Source organism: Rhinopithecus roxellana, chromosome 9, assembly GCF_007565055.1.
Source record: "Rhinopithecus roxellana isolate Shanxi Qingling chromosome 9, ASM756505v1, whole genome shotgun sequence".
Lineage (NCBI taxonomy): Eukaryota > Metazoa > Chordata > Mammalia > Primates > Cercopithecidae > Rhinopithecus > Rhinopithecus roxellana.
Window position 1 is genome coordinate 22,209,923 of NC_044557.1, and position 17,487 is coordinate 22,227,409.

Here is a 17,487-nt window from a genome sequence, read left to right on the forward strand (position 1 = left end):
AAAGTTCTAGAGACGGAGGTGCTGATGGCTATACAGCAACGTGAATGCATTTAATGCTGCTGAACTTACTTACAAAGGACTAAGATGAAGAAATGCTTTCTGTTCCTACAATCCTGCCTGCACCAAGCCACCCGTGTGACATTCTGCCTCCTTCGCCCCCCAGCCTCATCCCTTGATGCTCACTTTGTGTGCCTGTGGAATAAACAAGCTCTCAACCTGGGAGTCCAGGGTCACAATCCGGGCAAAACTGGCCCCCCAGAGTGACTCCTGCACTCTTGTTTCAGTTCTGTGCCCCTTGCTCCAGCCTCCAGGTTCTTCTCACTGTGCCTGTGCCCAAGCAGAACCACCCCAGGTACCTCCTGCAGCCCCAGAGAAGGCCCCTGGGGCACGTGGGGGCCACTGCTATGGAGAAGAACTGGCATAGACACAACTATGGCATTAACATTGTCCAGAGACAGTGCAAAAGGCAGCTGAGCTACCTCCAAAGCCTCAAGAAAACAAACGTCAAATGAGTCACATGCATTTGGAAGCCTCCCTAGGCAGGCTGAGTAGTGAAGATTCATCACGATGGATTATTACCAGAGTGAAGTTTGGAAAAACAGATGCCTAATTATTCCAACACAATAGCCATTGCTGCTTCCTAATGAGAAGTTGAAATACTTTCACTCGTCTATTTCCAAGTGAAGAAAGGCTGTGTAGAACGTTAGTTAGCAACATATTTAGGACTCAGTTGCAGTGGATAATGGACTGTAATCCTTTAGAACTCTACTGATTTCCATCATCTTACATTGAAAAGCAAACACTTTTTGGCTGTAGTTTTCTTTAACAGAAATCACAGCTTTATGTAAAGTGGATTCCTTCAATTTTCAGCATTATTCTTTACGCAAATCAAACCAGCAACAGATGCATTGGCTAAAAGTCCGAAATACGTTTTTAAAAATGCACATTTAAATATAAATTGAACTTATGATCCATGACCCAGCCCTGAGTGCTGTCACCGCAGACAGCCATCAGTGGGTTGAGGAAGAGGCCAACAATCTTTTAGGTTAGAGAATAACCACAGACAGCAAACCTCTTTTAGGCTAGAGAATAACCACAGACAGAGCCACTGATGGGGCTTCCGTCTTCAGCTGTGGTTTGTCATTGATTTTATTCAACCATTTGATGTCAAATGTATTCAACATTTCACATCTTTAACACAAGCATTTGGCCTTCTTCTTGTAAGCACAGCTCCATGTCAAAAGACTGATGGCAAATATGGCACCAGCTTTACTGTGCCGGTGGCAGCTCAGAAATGAAATTACCACGTGATTTTAACCAGCACTGGTGAAAGTATATCGTGGCAGCCTCTCCCAGGGTCCTTGGAGGGAAGAGCACAGTCAAACTCAGCATCCAGACCCCAGTGTGTGGGGCCGGCTGGAGAGATGAGCTGCTTCCTGCCAAGGAAGGGCTATGTGAAAAATGCAAATTTGGGAGCTCCCTGCTTCCTGAGGTTGCTTTGAATACATTTAGTCACAGAGGAGCAAGGGAAGGAAGGGTCCTTCACCTCTGGAGACATGCATCGTTTATGTGAACGGCTGCCTGAGTTCCTGAGGGCCAGGAACAGCTCTTTCTCACCCAGCACTTCTGTAATGTCTAAAAACTATTATTTTTGGAAAAAAGTGTCCCAATGCACTTAGTTCTCCTTAGCTCCCTTTCTAAAGGCAAACATGCTAACGTGTGTTTGTGGGAACGTCCCGATGATGGGAGCTGCCCGGAGCGTGCCCGGTTCTGTCCGGGCCCCGCCACAGTGGGGCTGACAATGTACTCTACCTAGATCCTCTTCTGCCGGCCCTGGAAAGCTGATGCCCGGCTGGACCAGGTCTCCACCTTCTTCCTCTGCAAAGACAGAAACAAAGTCACTCTTTAACGCGTTTCTGGTGTAGACTGCAGTCACTCCCAGCACATCTTCAAAAACCTCCACACTCAACACAGTTCAAACATGACGGACACCGTATTTCTTCAAATGTCACTGCTCAGAGCCCAGCATTTTCTGCCAATTACCTCAGGAACAACCACTGTTTTCTGTAAAGCAGCATTGTGACCATAGATGCATGTATTTCTCCTACCTAGACACGGACGTAGGCAGTGAGTCCCAATGATTCTCAGCTTTAACTCTGGACTAACTTCAAATTTATTAGGCCTTATTTGCATTGGAACAGACTTCAGTAAAATCAGCCCACTCTGATTTTCCCTGGTTCCTTGCAGCTGGGTGAGTCCCAGGAGGGCCCCGCATCATCCATGATAAAGACTTTCCTTCCTGTCTAGAAAGCTTCACGCCATTCGAAGCCTCATTTTGCAATGTTCAAAGCCTGCAGTTGTGGTCTTAGTGTTTAATATTAGTTCATATTAGGTCCACTTTGACCAAAACACTGATTTCATTTCCCTCTGTTGGGAGATCATCCAGGTCACTGGCATTGATTTTCCATTGTTCATGCTGTGCTAACAGAAAAGCAGACATCACTTTCTTAGAATGATATCACCATGTGGTTGTAAAAGGTCTTGGGGTCACGGAGCACCATCCTCCCTCCATGTGTGGGGCAACAGGGACCTGGGGAGACAGATGAGCTTGTGATTTTATTTAACTGGTCCCTGGGCAGCTGGACTGAGCGCCATCCAGTGGCTCTCCTCTCGATGGGCTCTGCCCAGGAAACCAGGTGCCAACTCTCCAGGCTGCCTTGGTTTCTACCTGGCTGCAGAGGCAGTATAGACACAGCTAGATTTCAGGGAGGCTCTGCCCAGGAAACCAAGTGCCAACTCTCCAGGCCGCCTTAGTTTCTACCTGGCTGCAGAGGCAGTACAGACATAGCCGGACTCCAGGGAGGCTCTGCCCAGGAAACCAGGTGCCAAATCTCCAGGCCGCCTTGGTTTCTACCTGGCTGCAGAGGCAGCACAGACACAGCCGAACCCCGGGGAGGCTCTGCCCCACAGCAGCCACAGTGAGAGGGGTGGGGAATGGCCTGAGGAGGGGGACAGGGAGCATCAGATAAGGCAGCATTTGACACCATGTTACACATGCCTGTAAACATGTTATTTATGGGGTATGTATCAGAACGATGACACATGTATGTACACACATCTTTGTCACCACTTTGGCATATGTGCCCAAAATATAATTATAAATATGATTGCATGTTCAGACTCTAGGCATGTACTCACATATACATGGGTTTCCAATGTTCATAGACAGGCTTTGAGGCACATCTCACATTTGCCCCCACCCCTGACCCAAGTGTTAGATGCAGTTAGCCAGGCTGTAGTCTGCAAAAGGATTTACTTCAGAACACGATGCTGGAGCCACTTACACTGCTGTCACCACCTCTGAGTCAGCAAATCGGCATCTGCTGTTTTCAATGAGTTGGTAGAAGGTCAGGAAAGGAAGATGACAGATTTGGAATGTGAGATGCTGATGAAGAGGATACAGTTGCCTCTCAGGTAATGTGAACTAAGATTTCATTTTATGGGATTGCCCAGTTACAGTTTTTTAAAAAATATACATGTATAAGAAGTAGCTATGTGAATTAGGTTAAGTATTTTACAAGACAGCTCATTCAAATGATTTAACATAACCCCACTTCTTCAAGGCTGACAGCACTTTTTGCATACTTTAAGTTGCATCTTTCAGCTAATGAAATACATCTGCCAAATGCCCACATTAAGTATAATATAAAGCCACAGACTGGAATGGTCTCATTCATGTAAAAATATGATGCACAGTTCTAATTAAGTGCAGTTTCCATGGAGACCATCATCACATGTGTGAGTAATGTGAGAACAGAGCATCCAGCTAGGTGAGAATGGAATTTGGGGATAAACTAAAACAATGGACCCTCAACCTCCGCCCTCCTTATGTCTGAGTTTCAGCACACATGCACACAGAGACAAGGCCGGGCTCTCACCGGGTGGACTTGAAGGATGGGCCAACATCATACAGTTGCAATGACAAGCATGGGCGCTCTGCTAACACCACCAGCAGCAGCAGGCATGGAGTTCAGCAAAGCCACGTGCTTCACACAGAGCACAAGCTTGGTCTCAGAAGCCTGTGCTTTGCTCGAGGAACACACCTAATTATCTTGAGAATGGCACTCCAAAGATGAGGCGTGGGGACGTTTGAAGGTCAGTCCTCGAATTGTAGGAGTACAAATGCTTTGCTGCCTGATCTCCTCCCACCTGCCCTTGCTGTTTATCAGATGAGATAATAGGAGGTCTGGAAGCCGCGTGACTCAGGCAACACGGCCCAAAGTTAAAAATCCAGCATGGGCTGAGAGTACACGTATGGAAGGTTTCTGAGTGTGGTGTGGCCTTCCAGCTGGAGAGCTTAATGTAGCATGTGTGTCGGTATAACTGTGGTTACCATCCTTCCTTATCTAACAAGGCTTTGTATGCCCCCGCTTCTCGGAGGTTCTCTTCCCATGGCTTCAGTCACCTGAGGTATGGAATGAGCGATTTTGAGAGAGACAACAAGACCACATTCACATACCTTGTATTACAGTAGATTGTTATAAGTGCCAATTTCATTATAGTTATTCAGGTTACTCTCTTACTGTGGTTAACATACCAGCTGAGCTTTATCATGGGTGCACAGACACAGTGAGTTCTGCACTGCGGCTTTCTTCTTCTCTTGCCCAAATTCCTATCCAGGGCACCTGGGGAGTCATGCCCTACAAACCATGAAGTCTCACTAGAGGGGTTTTCTTTACCTGCATAACGTGGCTCACTTTCCAACCTGACTCTGGCACCACATCATGTGACAGACAAAGAAGGAAATAAAAATATTTCAATCCCAAATGTGTGAGTTTTTTTTGTTTTGTTTTGTTTTTTGCCATATCTTGAAATAGTCCAGGAAAATCTACGTTCTAAAGAGTATTCCCTTCCTTTTCCTTCCTTTTCCCAGAACCAGAAGAGAATTGACTCTGGTAAGAAGCACTTACCATCCATCCTCTCTGCAGCCTGCTGCCAGAAGGCTTCCTCTGCACAGTGGGAACCATGTCTCCATAACCCCTTATCTTCACCCAGACATTGCTTTCTATGGATTCTAGGTCTTTAGACAATAATTTAACTCTTTCAACCAATGGCCAGTCGGAAAATGTTTGACCCCATAATGACTTGGGAGGCCCCACTTCCAGCTGTCCTGCCTTTCCAGACCCAATCAATGTACATCTACAGGTATTGACCGACGGCTTATGTCTCCCTAAAGTGTATAATACCAAAAGCTGTATCTTGACCACGCTGGGCATGTGTTCTCAGGATCTCCTGAGGGCTGTGCCACCAGCCATGGGTCACTCATATTTGGCTCAGAATAAATCCCTTCAAAATACAGAATTTGACTTTTCTTGTTGACAACAGGAAAAATCTACCTACAAGTGTTGGCACTGGCTGAGGTTTCAGGCATCTGCTGGGGGTCTTGGAACATGTCCCCGTGGACAGAGGGGACTGGGGTACTTCTACCACATTCCCATCTCCACTAGGCAAGAACCCTGTTTGCCTGGACAGGCCGTGGGTAGAGCCATGTTCTCATCCTCCTCACATCTTCAGCATCTGGGACAGTGGGGGAGAAATGTTAATCACCATCTCAGCCCCCTCAGAAATGCCCTTATCTATGCTTAAAGAGACACAGGAACCCTCGTTCTTTCTGTAGATCTCTCTCTCTCCTGGCCTCCTCCTACGAGGGAGGAGAGCAGTTTGGTCCACTGACCATGGGAAAGATGGGCCGCAGTGCAGACAGACCTGCGGTTCCGGCCCCCACGCACTCCTCTTGGTGCCCCCACAATCCTCCAAGTTCAGAGGCACAGACAGACCTGCGGTTCCGGCCCCCACGCACTCCTCTTGGTGCCCCCACAATCCTCCAAGTTCAGAGGCACAGACAGACCTGTGGTTCTGCCCCCCATGTGCTCCTCTCAGTGCCCCCACGAGGCCCTGTGATGCTTCCACCAACACCTCAATGTCTCCTGTAGAGATTCTGCACTGACCTGCAAGGGGGCTCTCCTGAGTGATGACGGAGGGAGACAGAACACTCCCCCAATGAAGAGGCAGAAGAGATGAAAGAAATGACTGTGGGCAAGTGAGTGACCGATGGGCCATGTAGCTCTACGGTAGACTTACTTGCAAGAAGAAACCTGACTTTCAGGGAAGCCAGTGGGTGTTTTACATTCTCTTTGTATCAGGCAGGCTCGTGTCCCTGGGCACTTGAAGGAGGACCGTGCCGGGGGCCCCATGTCACCGTCAGCCACACCTGGGCCAATCCTTTGCTGTCAGAGGCTCTCGGGACAGGCCGGGGAGCCGGCACCAAGTGGCCACCAGGCCGTTGTGTGCTTTGCAGATGGACACACGCTATTTAACATAGAAATGCACTGAATTCGGGTGATTAGTGAATCGCACATCACCCGCAGACACTAGAAACAGACGGCATACAGGGGAAAGCCCCGAACACAGACCCAGCACGGCCACCACACAAGCTGGAGCTGCCTGCAAGACGATGAGCGTCTGCGATCTGCATCCTGAGAGGCAAAGATGTCTAGCTCAGCACAACCACAGACCAAAGCCAGGGTCCTCCAGGAAGATCTCTGTGAAGCTGAGCATCAATCCTGCGGCTGGAGCTCCGTGTGCTCTGTTGTGTGGTGGCGTCTGTTTGGAGGAGCTGCGTTGAGTGGCACCTCTTTTCTTTTCTTTCTTTTTTTTTTTTTTTTAAGATGGAGTCTGGCTCTGTTGCCCAGGCTGGAGTGCAGTGGCGCAATCTCAGCTCACGGCAACCTCCACCTCCTGAGATCAAGCAATTCTCCTGCCTGACTCCCCAGTAGCTGGGACTACAGGCGTCTGCCACCATGCTCGGCTAATTTTTGTATTTTTAGTAGAGACAGGGTTTCATCATGTTGGCCAGGCTGGTCTCAGACTCCTGACCTCATGATCCACCCACCTTGGCTTCCCAAGGTGTTGGGATTAAGGCGTGAGCCACTGCGCCTGCCCAAGCAACCCCTCATTTCTTAAAGACCTGTCCCGTGAATGCCCAGCTGCGAGGTTTGGGAAGGAAGGGGAGGAAACGCACACTTTAAATTGACAGGTTTTAAACTCAAAGCACAAATTGCATCTTCTCGGGGAAGCTGTCTCTAAATCATGCTAACGTGGACGCAAAAGGAAGCAGTTAAGCCTTCAAAGTATCGGAAGGGAAAACCAGGTTCACATATGAAAAGGGAAATTGCTCATAAGAAAACACTGGATTTCTTGATGAAAAAGGAAACAATAGTATTATCACCTCATAGACACCAGGAGAAGGAAAGGATCCACTTTCATCCCCTGTGTGTAGGCCCTGCAGCCTTTCCTGCCCTGCAGGGTGTTTGTTATGTGTTAACGGGTTCATCCCACTGCCCCTCGATGCAGAATGGGAGGGCAGGCGCCCTGAGTCCTCCTGGCATGGTGGGCCAGCCCCACCGTGGTCAGGAGATTCAACACGTTCCCACCAGTGTTGTGAGTCCACACTGCACTTTTTATAGTACAGGCCTTTTTCCAAATGAAATGGACACAGAACCCCAAACCATAAAATATGCTGTCAGCACTGCCCTGGAAGAATCGGGGTAAGATGCAGGGTCCTGCCGCGTCCACCCCTTCTGCATCTACCCCTGCCGTGCCCACCACCCACCCCAGCTTCTCTACAGGACCCAGCTGCTGCCCAGGGAGATGGCAGGAGGCGGTGGGCTTGCTTCCTTTCCGTTTCTGAAAAGCACGCTTACTTCCTTTCGTTGCCGGTAGGACATCTTCTGAGCTGATGGACGCCTTTGCTCACAGGAGGATTAGAATGTGAAGCCTTCACCATTAAACCAGGAGGATTAGAATGTGAAGCCTTCACCGTTAAACCAAGGTTCAGAATCTGGGGAACTTCACCAGGACCCTCACGACTCCCACACACGTTCAGCTGTGTCTCTGGGTCTTCCCTGGGGTCCGTCCCTCTAACTGTCCCATTCCGTTGCTTCATTCTCATCCAGGGAATCTCTGGGCTCGCAGAAGCACGTCTGAAAGCCACGGAGATGGAAGCAGCTGCCTATGTGCTCGGTCCACAGAGGCGCGTCTCAAAGCTGCAGAGATGAGGGCAGCCGTCTGGGCTCCTTGGGTGCCGCCTCTTCTCCCCTAGTTCTTGCTACACGGATCCACCTGGTTCTACTGCACAGCTTGAGCTCGCTCTCAGCTCGCACCCTGCCCAGATCCTCCTGGACTTTCCTTGAGGCTGAATCTCTGTTCAGCTTGCCCCTGGGATCCTGGCATTTTCTCTTGCCTGGGTGAGAACTCGGTTTCCATCTTTCCCAAGGAATGCTACCTGTTCCCCTATGCGTAGCGTGGGATGGCAGTGGAGGGTGGAGGGCGGGCTGACATGTACCGCTGGAGATGTGTGGAAAGGTATGGAGTGTTTCTGTCTTTGAGTTCTTCCTGTTTTTCTCGGACCAACTGCCCTGCAGCTCTCCGTGGTCTTACACAACCCTTCTCATTATTGGCCTCCCATGGGTAGCACGCAGGTCTTCACGCAGAATCAGCTGCCTCGCCATGAGCATGGAGCCGGGAAGGTGCCTGGTTGGAAGTCAGGGAGGCATGGGGTCCATCCTGGCCCCTCTGCCCCAGCTGTGAGGGAAGGTCAGGCCATGTGCTCCACGGCACCTCCTCATGGGAGGAGGAGACAGGCGTGGGTCTCGGCTCTTGGAGTCACTGCGAAGGTGCAGTGACAATGTTTGCAGAGCAAAGTGCAGTCCCCATCGGGTGTCGCCCACAGAAGCTGCTTCGGGGACACGCAGGGAGCACTCAGCAGAAGCAGACCTCCGAGAGTCAGCACAGAGTTCAGCCATCTGAGCTCGCCCCATTTCTAGATTCTTCTAACTCTTGAAAAGTTTACTTTTACAGAAAACACGCTCGAGTTTACATTTGAGCCGCTTCCGTAATGACAGGATTTGAAGGCTGTTTAAATTAGGGATTCATTTCTGCTCCGATAGGACAATGACATTGATTGGTTTTAATGCCGGCTTCCTCTTCCATTTCACTCGCAGCTGTGCACCAGCCGCGCTCAGCCACTGCCGTAATGATTACTAATGGCTTTTCTTTGAAAACCATAGAAATGCTCCTAATTTTATTTTGGACCGAGGATCAAGTCTCCACAGAAGCTGCCCCTAAAGTCTGCCGAATTTTTACCAGTGGTTAAATGTCACTTAAATCAGGCCAAGAGAAGGTCTCAAAGTCACTAATGAAGCAACCCCATTCAACTGAGAATGACAATCAGTGCCTCTGTCAGAACAGATGGCTGCGAAGGCGCACGACAGCGGGGCCCGCGCTCCAGTCACCAGGTGCGCGCGTCGCCCCCTTGCCTCCCGCTCCGGAGCTCTGCAGGCCTTACCAGCTTAAACACTACCGTGCCTTCCGATAAATTACACCATCATCTTCCGAAGGAATGCAGTTATGATTAGCAGCAACATACACTTAACTTTGCTTTTTTTCTGGACTCAGAAAAAAAATTAAAAAGTGCCGAAGCAGAAAGGCGCACTATTTCTTAAATATCTGAAAACTTAAAAGACGAAATCGCATCTGCCTGCGGTGAAACTTGAACATCGTTCCCATGAAAAGTGACACTACTTATATTTTATGTAACCTGTTTCAGATCTAAATTCCAAACGCACGCAGGGTTAGGTCCCTTGCACTATCATCTATACTTAATAAAGTTTTATACCAAAGATACCTTAAGGATATGTCCACCATGTGTACCCAGGAAAAAATACTTTAAAGACAGAATAAAGGGCATTTCACAAAGCTTAGAGAAATGTGGCCTTCAAAACTCAGGCTACTGCTGTTCGTGCTCACTTTCTGAAACAACCTCTGGGGTCAGGGGGAGCAGCCTGAAGCCTCTGGGGTGGGGGGAGCAGCCTGAAGCCTCTGGGGTCGGGGGAGCAGCCTGAAACCTCTGGGGTCAGGGGGAGCAGCCTGAAGCCTCTGGGGTCGGGGGAGCAGCCTGAAGCCTCTGGGGTCGGGGGAGCAGCCTGAAGCCTCTGGGGTCGGGGGAGCAGCCTGAAGCCTCTGGGGTCGGGGGAGCAGCCTGAAACCAGCCTTAGTGTTTCTCTTGCTCACTGCATTGGAAGTCCCTGGGCAGGGCTGCCAGGCAACACGGGACACCAGTTACATGTGAATTTCAGAGAAACAGTGAGCATTTTTGTCATATATTTCATGCAACATCAAATGTTTTTCTGAAATGCAAACCTAACTGGGTGTTCCTGTATTTTTATTGGCTAAATATTGCCCCCCTAACCCTGGGGACCTTATAGGAGGACACAGGCCTCATGCCCCAGCCCAGAGATTCCGCTCATTTGTTCTGGCGCGGGGCCCAGGTCAGTTCATTTGACAGTACCACAGGTGAATCCATCCACAGCCGGGGCTGAGGCCGCCAGTCAGTGGGGAAGAACAAAAGTGCTTAACCGAGGGCCCACTTCACCTTCACCCACCGAGCCGGCTGCCGCCCAGGGCTGCACCACCTCTGTGGACCTCTCTGGAACCACTGCCTTTCCACACAAACACAGGACTCTCCCATCACCCTCTCTCAATGTCTTTGTTACACAACATGCTTTCTGGATAGAACTTTCTCAGGCATTTTAACAGGAAAGAAATGTTCACTTTGAAATGCTCTTACTTCTTTAGTGGATGTATTGTCTGAATTTTCTGCACCTGATGGATGCCTGGGATTGGTTTCTGTTCCTCCTCCACAGGTGCCATTTCAACCCCACACGTGAGGTGCTTCGATGTGGCAGGAGCAGTGACAGCTCTAATTGTTACTGACACTTGTTCTGGGTTTTGTGCAAATGACTTCAGGGTAAGTTGTGACACCCATTTCTTTTACTTTAAAAAAAATTGAGGCTGGGCACGGTGGCTCACGCCTGTAATCCCAGTACTTTGGGAGGCTGAGGCAGGCAGATCACGAGATCAGGAGTTCAAGACCAGCCTGGCCAACATCGTGAAACCCTGTCTCTACTAAAAATGCAAAAAAATTAGCCAGGTGTGGCAGTAGGTACCTGTAATCCCAGCTACTCGGGAGGCTGAGGCAGGAGAATTGCTTCAACCCAGGAGGTGGAGGTTGCAGTGAGCTAAGATTGTGCCACTGCACTCCAGCCTGCGAGACAGAGACTCCATCTTAAAAAAAAAAAAAATTGATATGCCTTGATCTTGGAATGTCCAAGTGAAGCAGAATGGTTAAGTAAATTATGGTGCAATTATCATGTAGAATGTTAGAAAGCTTCTAAGTGTTTAGAAATTCCCATCGTAACGTTATGTGAGAAATGGTATACGCAAACTCCATACAGTTTGTGATCTGAGTTTGCTTTGGAAAATGTCTGGTGGCAATTAATCAAGATACAGCGATAGTCTCTGTGCAGAATTATGGCCGCATTTTATTTTCCTCTTTAAACATTTTGTGCTTTCCAAATTTTCTCCCACCAACCTGTTTGCCTAAGTATAAAACATTATAAAAGTACTTGGCATCCAACAGTCTTTGGTAAAGACAACATCTGAATTGTCTTCCTTGTCGGAATGACGTGGCCTGGAATGAAAAGCGTGGTGGTAAAGATGTGCAGCTTCCTTCCTTCTTCCTCTAACGTGGGTCAGCCCCGAGTGACTGCTCTGTTCCCTCACACAGACAGATAGTGGCAGCTCTGCGATCTAGAAAGACATCCACAGAAGAACAGTCCCTCACTCATCCACTCCGCCAGCGACCGGTGCCATCGATGCATGGCGCGACTTGCAGGAGACTCAGAGACAGTGAGGAAGACATGCTGCCCTCAGAGCTGACAGTCCCGTTTTCCCACGAACTCCAGCTCCACACATCAGAAGCACGTTGGTCGCGTTCACGAGCAGCTCAAATTTCAGCATGGAAGGTTGCTTCCCAAGCTTTTACAGCCCACAGGTAACACAGAGGAGGACATACTTTCTTGGGCATCTAGAAAAGCAACTCCGGAGGATGCATCTGAACAGGGCGACACCTTGGTTCCTTACAGAAGTTGGACTGTGTGCAGCAGCTAACAGCACAGATTACTTAAGCTGAGTGTCAGCTGAGTCTATGGGGTTCTATCTGGTGTCTTCCTGTAATCGATTTCAGAAAAAATATCTGAAATGGTAGCTGTGGGGATGACATGCCTGTACTTGCTCACCCAGCCTGAATTCAGGTCTCCTCTGATGCTCCCTGCATGCCCCACTATCTCCAGGACAAGAGTCAGCCTGGGGCGATCTCTGGACATCACAGTCACTGCAGCTGCCTGAGAGGAGGGAACACACACCCTCTGAATGTGGAAGATAGAACGTCGTCACGCCCATGGTGCAGAGGAGGAGAGTGAGGTTTGGAGATGTTACGGAATTAAAATCCCACAACTACTCCATGGCAGTATTCATGAGAACCTACATCCTCAACTTCTCTCTGGCTCCAAAGCCCCTGTTTTTTCCTGTGTGGCGTGTCAGCATTTACTGCTCACCTCTCGGCCTTGGCGGCTGCAGCCCACCTCAGGCTATCTGTGGAACTGCTCAGGACCAGTCTTTGCAAAAATAAAGGGGAGATGAAGCGTGGGCCAGGCACCCTTCTGCCTGGCCTTTCAATGTCTCTTTTGGGTGCTCAACTGCCCGTTCCCATTTCTCTTTAAGCCACTCCTTTTCTGGCATCAAAATCTGAGCTTGGAAGAGAGACCTGCCAAGCTCACTGATACCGAACGAGTGGACTCCAGTGGCCTCCATGGAATAGCCACCCTGCTGCGTCCTCCTGCTATAGCCAAATCCCAGACAGGCGTCTGTGTTCGGGAGATGAGGCCTCTCCGTGAACTGCCGGGTGGGAGTTTGGAGGGGCATGGAGGACTGTGTGGGAGTGGCATGTGGAAGAAGGACTCCCAGCCTCCCACCTGGCTCCTCAATGGAGGCTCTGCCCCAAGTGGGCTTGTCAAGAAATCCACAGCTTGAAACTGCCGAGGAACTCAACACCTCTGCCCTCCTCAGGGAAGACTCTTGGTGATGATGGAAACTCCTTTCAAAGCGATCATTTCAACAATGATTTCCACAGGGATGATCTCACCTAACGGAACCTGTCCTGGTTCGACGATGATTTCCACAGGGATGATTTCACCTGACGGAACCTGTCCTGGTTCAACAATGATTTCCACAGGGATGATCTCACCCGACGGAACCTGTTCTGTTCAACAATGATTTCCACAGGGACGATCTCACCTAACGGAACCTGTCCTGGTTCAACAATGATTTCCACAGGGACGATTTCACCTGACGGAACCTGTTCTGTTCAACAATGATTTCCACAGGGACGATCTCACCTAACGGAACCTGTCCTGGTTCAACAATGATTTCCACAGGGACTGATCTCACCTAATGGAAACTGTCCTGGGAACGAAGTTTCGAGGGATGATCTGAGGATGACATGGCAGAGCAGCTCCAGCAACTGCGGTGACCACTGTCCTCCCAGTTACAGGTAAAGGGGCCACCACGCACCTGTTGGCAGGTAGGTAGGACAGGAAGCTTCACCGACTATTCGTATTCGACCAGCCCTTGAGGATGAGGACCTAAGAATCGGCGCTGTGTGGTGAACGCTTGGGATGCAGCAGTGCACAGGCGGGACCTGGCCTGCGGGCTCACAGCCAGGCAGGAGAATCACGTGTGAACAGACGATTCCTATGCCATGAAATCAGTTCAGTCACGGACACACGTACAGGGAGAGTGACTCATGTTATCTGGGTTAGACGGACAACCTCACAGGGCAAACCAGCTTAAGGAGCACATCTTTCTCTTCAGTAACACTATTTTAAACCTGCGCTCAGTCGTTCTACAGAATTGAGTCAACTCAATCAACTATAGATAGAATTTATTATATAAATCTATATATCAGAATATTTTGCAGCCAAAATAGTATTTTTATTCTTATTTTCTAAATTAAAGCAACTTCAAAAACTTGATTTGTGGTTGGTTGTTTTCTTCCCTAAATCTCTGTAAATACCTACTTTCAATACTACTTAGCCATAAAAGTGAATTTTGATCTATATCCCCAGGCCTAGCCATTATTCATTTATTCCACTCTGGGTATTAATAACAGTGAATGGCATTTGTTAAAAAATGACAGATGAAACCGGTTTCCTATTATTCATGGACCAATCATGCCTGAGGCATCATTATTCTTGTTTTAAATACATCACATGTCAAGCTTACTTACAGAAAACCAAGTAAGCACAAGGTTTTAGCACGGCACCTAGATCGCAATTCATTTTTAAAGCCTTGGATTCTAGATTGATTGTGTTTTAACAGGTTACAGAGCTCCTGACCTGAAACTTAACCAGGCCATGGCAGCTTGGCGGGGCCCAATACTGTTTCCACCTCCCCAAATGGCTGGCCTCCCTGGGTTACCCAGCAGCATCGGGAATGTGGAGACACACGCTCTAGGCAGAGGCTGTTCCAGTTTTCCCATCTGTTGGTGCTTCTTAAGCTGAGCAGCTGCATAAATGCATGTGTTTTATTGCGTGTTTGTGACTCACATGCATGATTTTCATGTTGCCAGCTCCACTGGCAGTATATCCGCCTTCAGCAATTTATGTTTTCTGCAATGAAAAACCCTGGCAATTTCATCCCATTTGGCATGAAACGCTCAGATATTATTTTGAGTTGGAAGAGCAAGAGACAAATGCAGGTCTGCTAGTGTTGCGGCTCTCTGCACGGCTCAGGGGCTGCTGCTGCATTGCAGGCGATGCCGAACTGTTCCTAAGGAAACCGAGAAATTCCCCCTTTTCTTGGAATGTGCTGAACAGACAGCCTTCCATAGGGCGTCTTTCTCCTCTCCAAGGCAAACTGCTTTCGGAGTCTGTGGAACATGACAGGCTTCGCACGTGCCACTGCACAGCAGTCCTTTCTAAACAACACAGATCCAGAGAGGACACAGCCATAACGGCCTCCGGGAGCTGAGATTTCACATTCCCCTGAACAGACTTCCGGCCCCACCTGTCTTAGCTGCCTTTTGCAAATGCTCTTTAAACACGCAGACTGCACAGCTTTCCATCTGCCATCATATGCAGGCCTGACTTGCTCAAATCCAGGCTCTGGCTCTTATGATTTGGGGCAAGTAATGAAAGCCTTGGTTTCCTTATCTGTAGGATGGGCCTCATGCTGTTCGTGCCAAGGGTCGTTCTGAAGATGAGGTGAGGAAAATGTCCATGCAGCATCTTGGCGGAGCATGGGATGCGTGCGAGCAGAGATCTTGAAGGCCATGCTAATGACTGATCTTCCTTTTTAAAATTATTATTGAGATGGCGTCCCACTCCGTCGTCCAGGCTGGAGTGCAATGGCGTGATCTCGGCTCACTGCAGCCTCCACCTCCTGGGTTCAAGTGATTCTCCCACCTCAGCCTCCTGAGTAGCTGGGACTACAGGCGCCCACCACCGCGCTCGGCTAATTTTTGTATTTTAGTAGAGCTGGGGTTTCACCATGTTGGCCAGGCTGGTCTCAAACTCCTGACTTCAAGTGATCCACCTGCCTCGGCCTCCCAAAGTGCTGGGATTACAGGCATGAGCCACTGCGCCCAGCCTGATGACTGACCTTCTATGACCTCCCTGGGCCCTTTCAACACTTCCCTTGTCCTCCCTCTGTCAGTAGGGGCAGGGCTTCAGACCACACCTGTCTTCCCACAGTGGGACCTGGGAGGGGAACTGAAGTGTTCTCCTTTAAGGAACCAAGAACGGGGATAAACCAGTGTTGCCATCTTCACATGGACGCAGTGTGGGACACGTGGCCTCTCCAAATTTCCTTAACTGCGTCTACTATAAAAATCTGCATCCAGCGAGTCCATGACTTACATACATGCTTTCCCTACTTCCTTTCTTATGTAAAGCCTCATGGCACTTGTGCCTCTAAACTGGTTTTCCTTGAATTCTGAATATGCATGAATGCTCTTAAAAATATTTTCTGCATTTGAATCATAGGTCTTGCCTATGCTCTAGGTGGAAAAATGATATGGAAAAATCTGCAATTCATTAGCTGCATTTTATAGCATAGAGTGGGTCTGGCTAATCAACCTAATCTAAATTATACAAAAAAAGTATATCATAATTATCTGGCAAGATGAGAGGAAAGGAGGATAAAAATAATTTTACGGAAAAATGACAGGGCAGCTGCATTAACATCGTCCCAATTTCTAAGCTCGTTTCTGAAACTTCCTGTCGAGGCACATTTGTAAGCGTCCACATCACTTTCTAGAGCTCTTTAAGAGAGGCTGCGGCAACGCCTGATGGTAATGTAAAATTTTCATCCTCAATGCAGTTATTCTTAGCGGAATTTAGGATAATGCCTTCTTACTGCCATTGCAGCCACTGTGACAAAAAGAAGGTCCAAGGGGGCAGAGGGAAAAGGAGACGGCAGAGCAGGGAGGGGGAGGAGGCTGAACGGCTGAGAGACCAGGTCTGCTCTCTGCTGCCAGGAAATATTGTGATAACAGCCGATGACTCAGGGTGAGAGGACATGAAGCCGTCTCAGAAGCCACAGAAGGCTCTGCTGCCACCCCTCTCCCTCAAATATGACGCCCAACTATGGTTGGTTTAATTTTTCATGGATCTCCCATAAGAGTTTACGGACTAACAACATGAATATCTTTCTATCAAATGCCTCAGCCATTTTCACCAGAAATTCCTGTCCAGCTCGTAAGTTGGGTCTGAATTGGTTTTACCCCGAGGACTCCGAATCAGTGTGAACCTACTTTGAGTGTCTGGATGGCTGTTCTGGGCTCTCACCAAAGGCCTCAGCCATTGTGATCAAAGCATCACACGCCATGGAGGACCCAGGTCAGTGGGCACCACTCCGGGGCAGAGTCGTCCAGTCCCAGGCCTAAGCCAGCAGGTTTCCAATTTCCCTTTTCCTTTGCAAGTGTCCACGGGCAATGAGGATCTAAGGAACTCATGTCCGTGTCTTAAAATAATCACGGATGTTTTCTTTTTCAAATCAGAAATGATGAATTCTGGAAATCAAGGCCATTGACTCTGCTGGATCAGGCAGTGATACGGGTCTGACTGCTGACAACAAGACCTGCAAAAATGATAGCCATGGCTGAGCCAGCTCACTGTTTATTCAGAAGCTCATGGAGCTCAGAGCCCAGGAGGCCTTGGCCTTGGTACCTCGTGCCCTGGCTGCTCTCTGCCACCTCACCAGCTCCTCAGTCCACACTGGTTCCCAGGAAGGAAGCCGGCTTTGTCTTTTTTCCTTCCAGCTGCCTCCATGCCCTTAGGGTCCTCTTCCCAGAAGAGTGTTTGAAATGGGGCAAAATATCCCAGTTTCCATATCACGCTAAACCCATGGGCAAGAACACCGCTGCCCAGCTTTTTAAAACTCTTCTAAAAAGGAGTTTCATTCTCATTACTATACCGTGTTGCTATTTTTGAAACTAACAGGCACTAGTCAATGAATAATTGTAGCAAA

General features: G+C 48.9%; 1 protein-coding gene across 1 annotated transcript in view; it reads right to left on the reverse strand.

Annotated features, from left to right (window-relative positions):
• DLGAP2 (DLG associated protein 2) overlaps positions 1-17,487 on the reverse strand; it is a 905,804-nt gene that overhangs the window by 197,701 nt on the left and 690,616 nt on the right. The window contains exon 4 of the mRNA XM_030937560.1: positions 1,813-1,878. Coding sequence (XP_030793420.1) covers positions 1,813-1,878 — 66 coding nt within the window. The remainder of the gene's footprint in view (positions 1-1,812; positions 1,879-17,487) is intronic.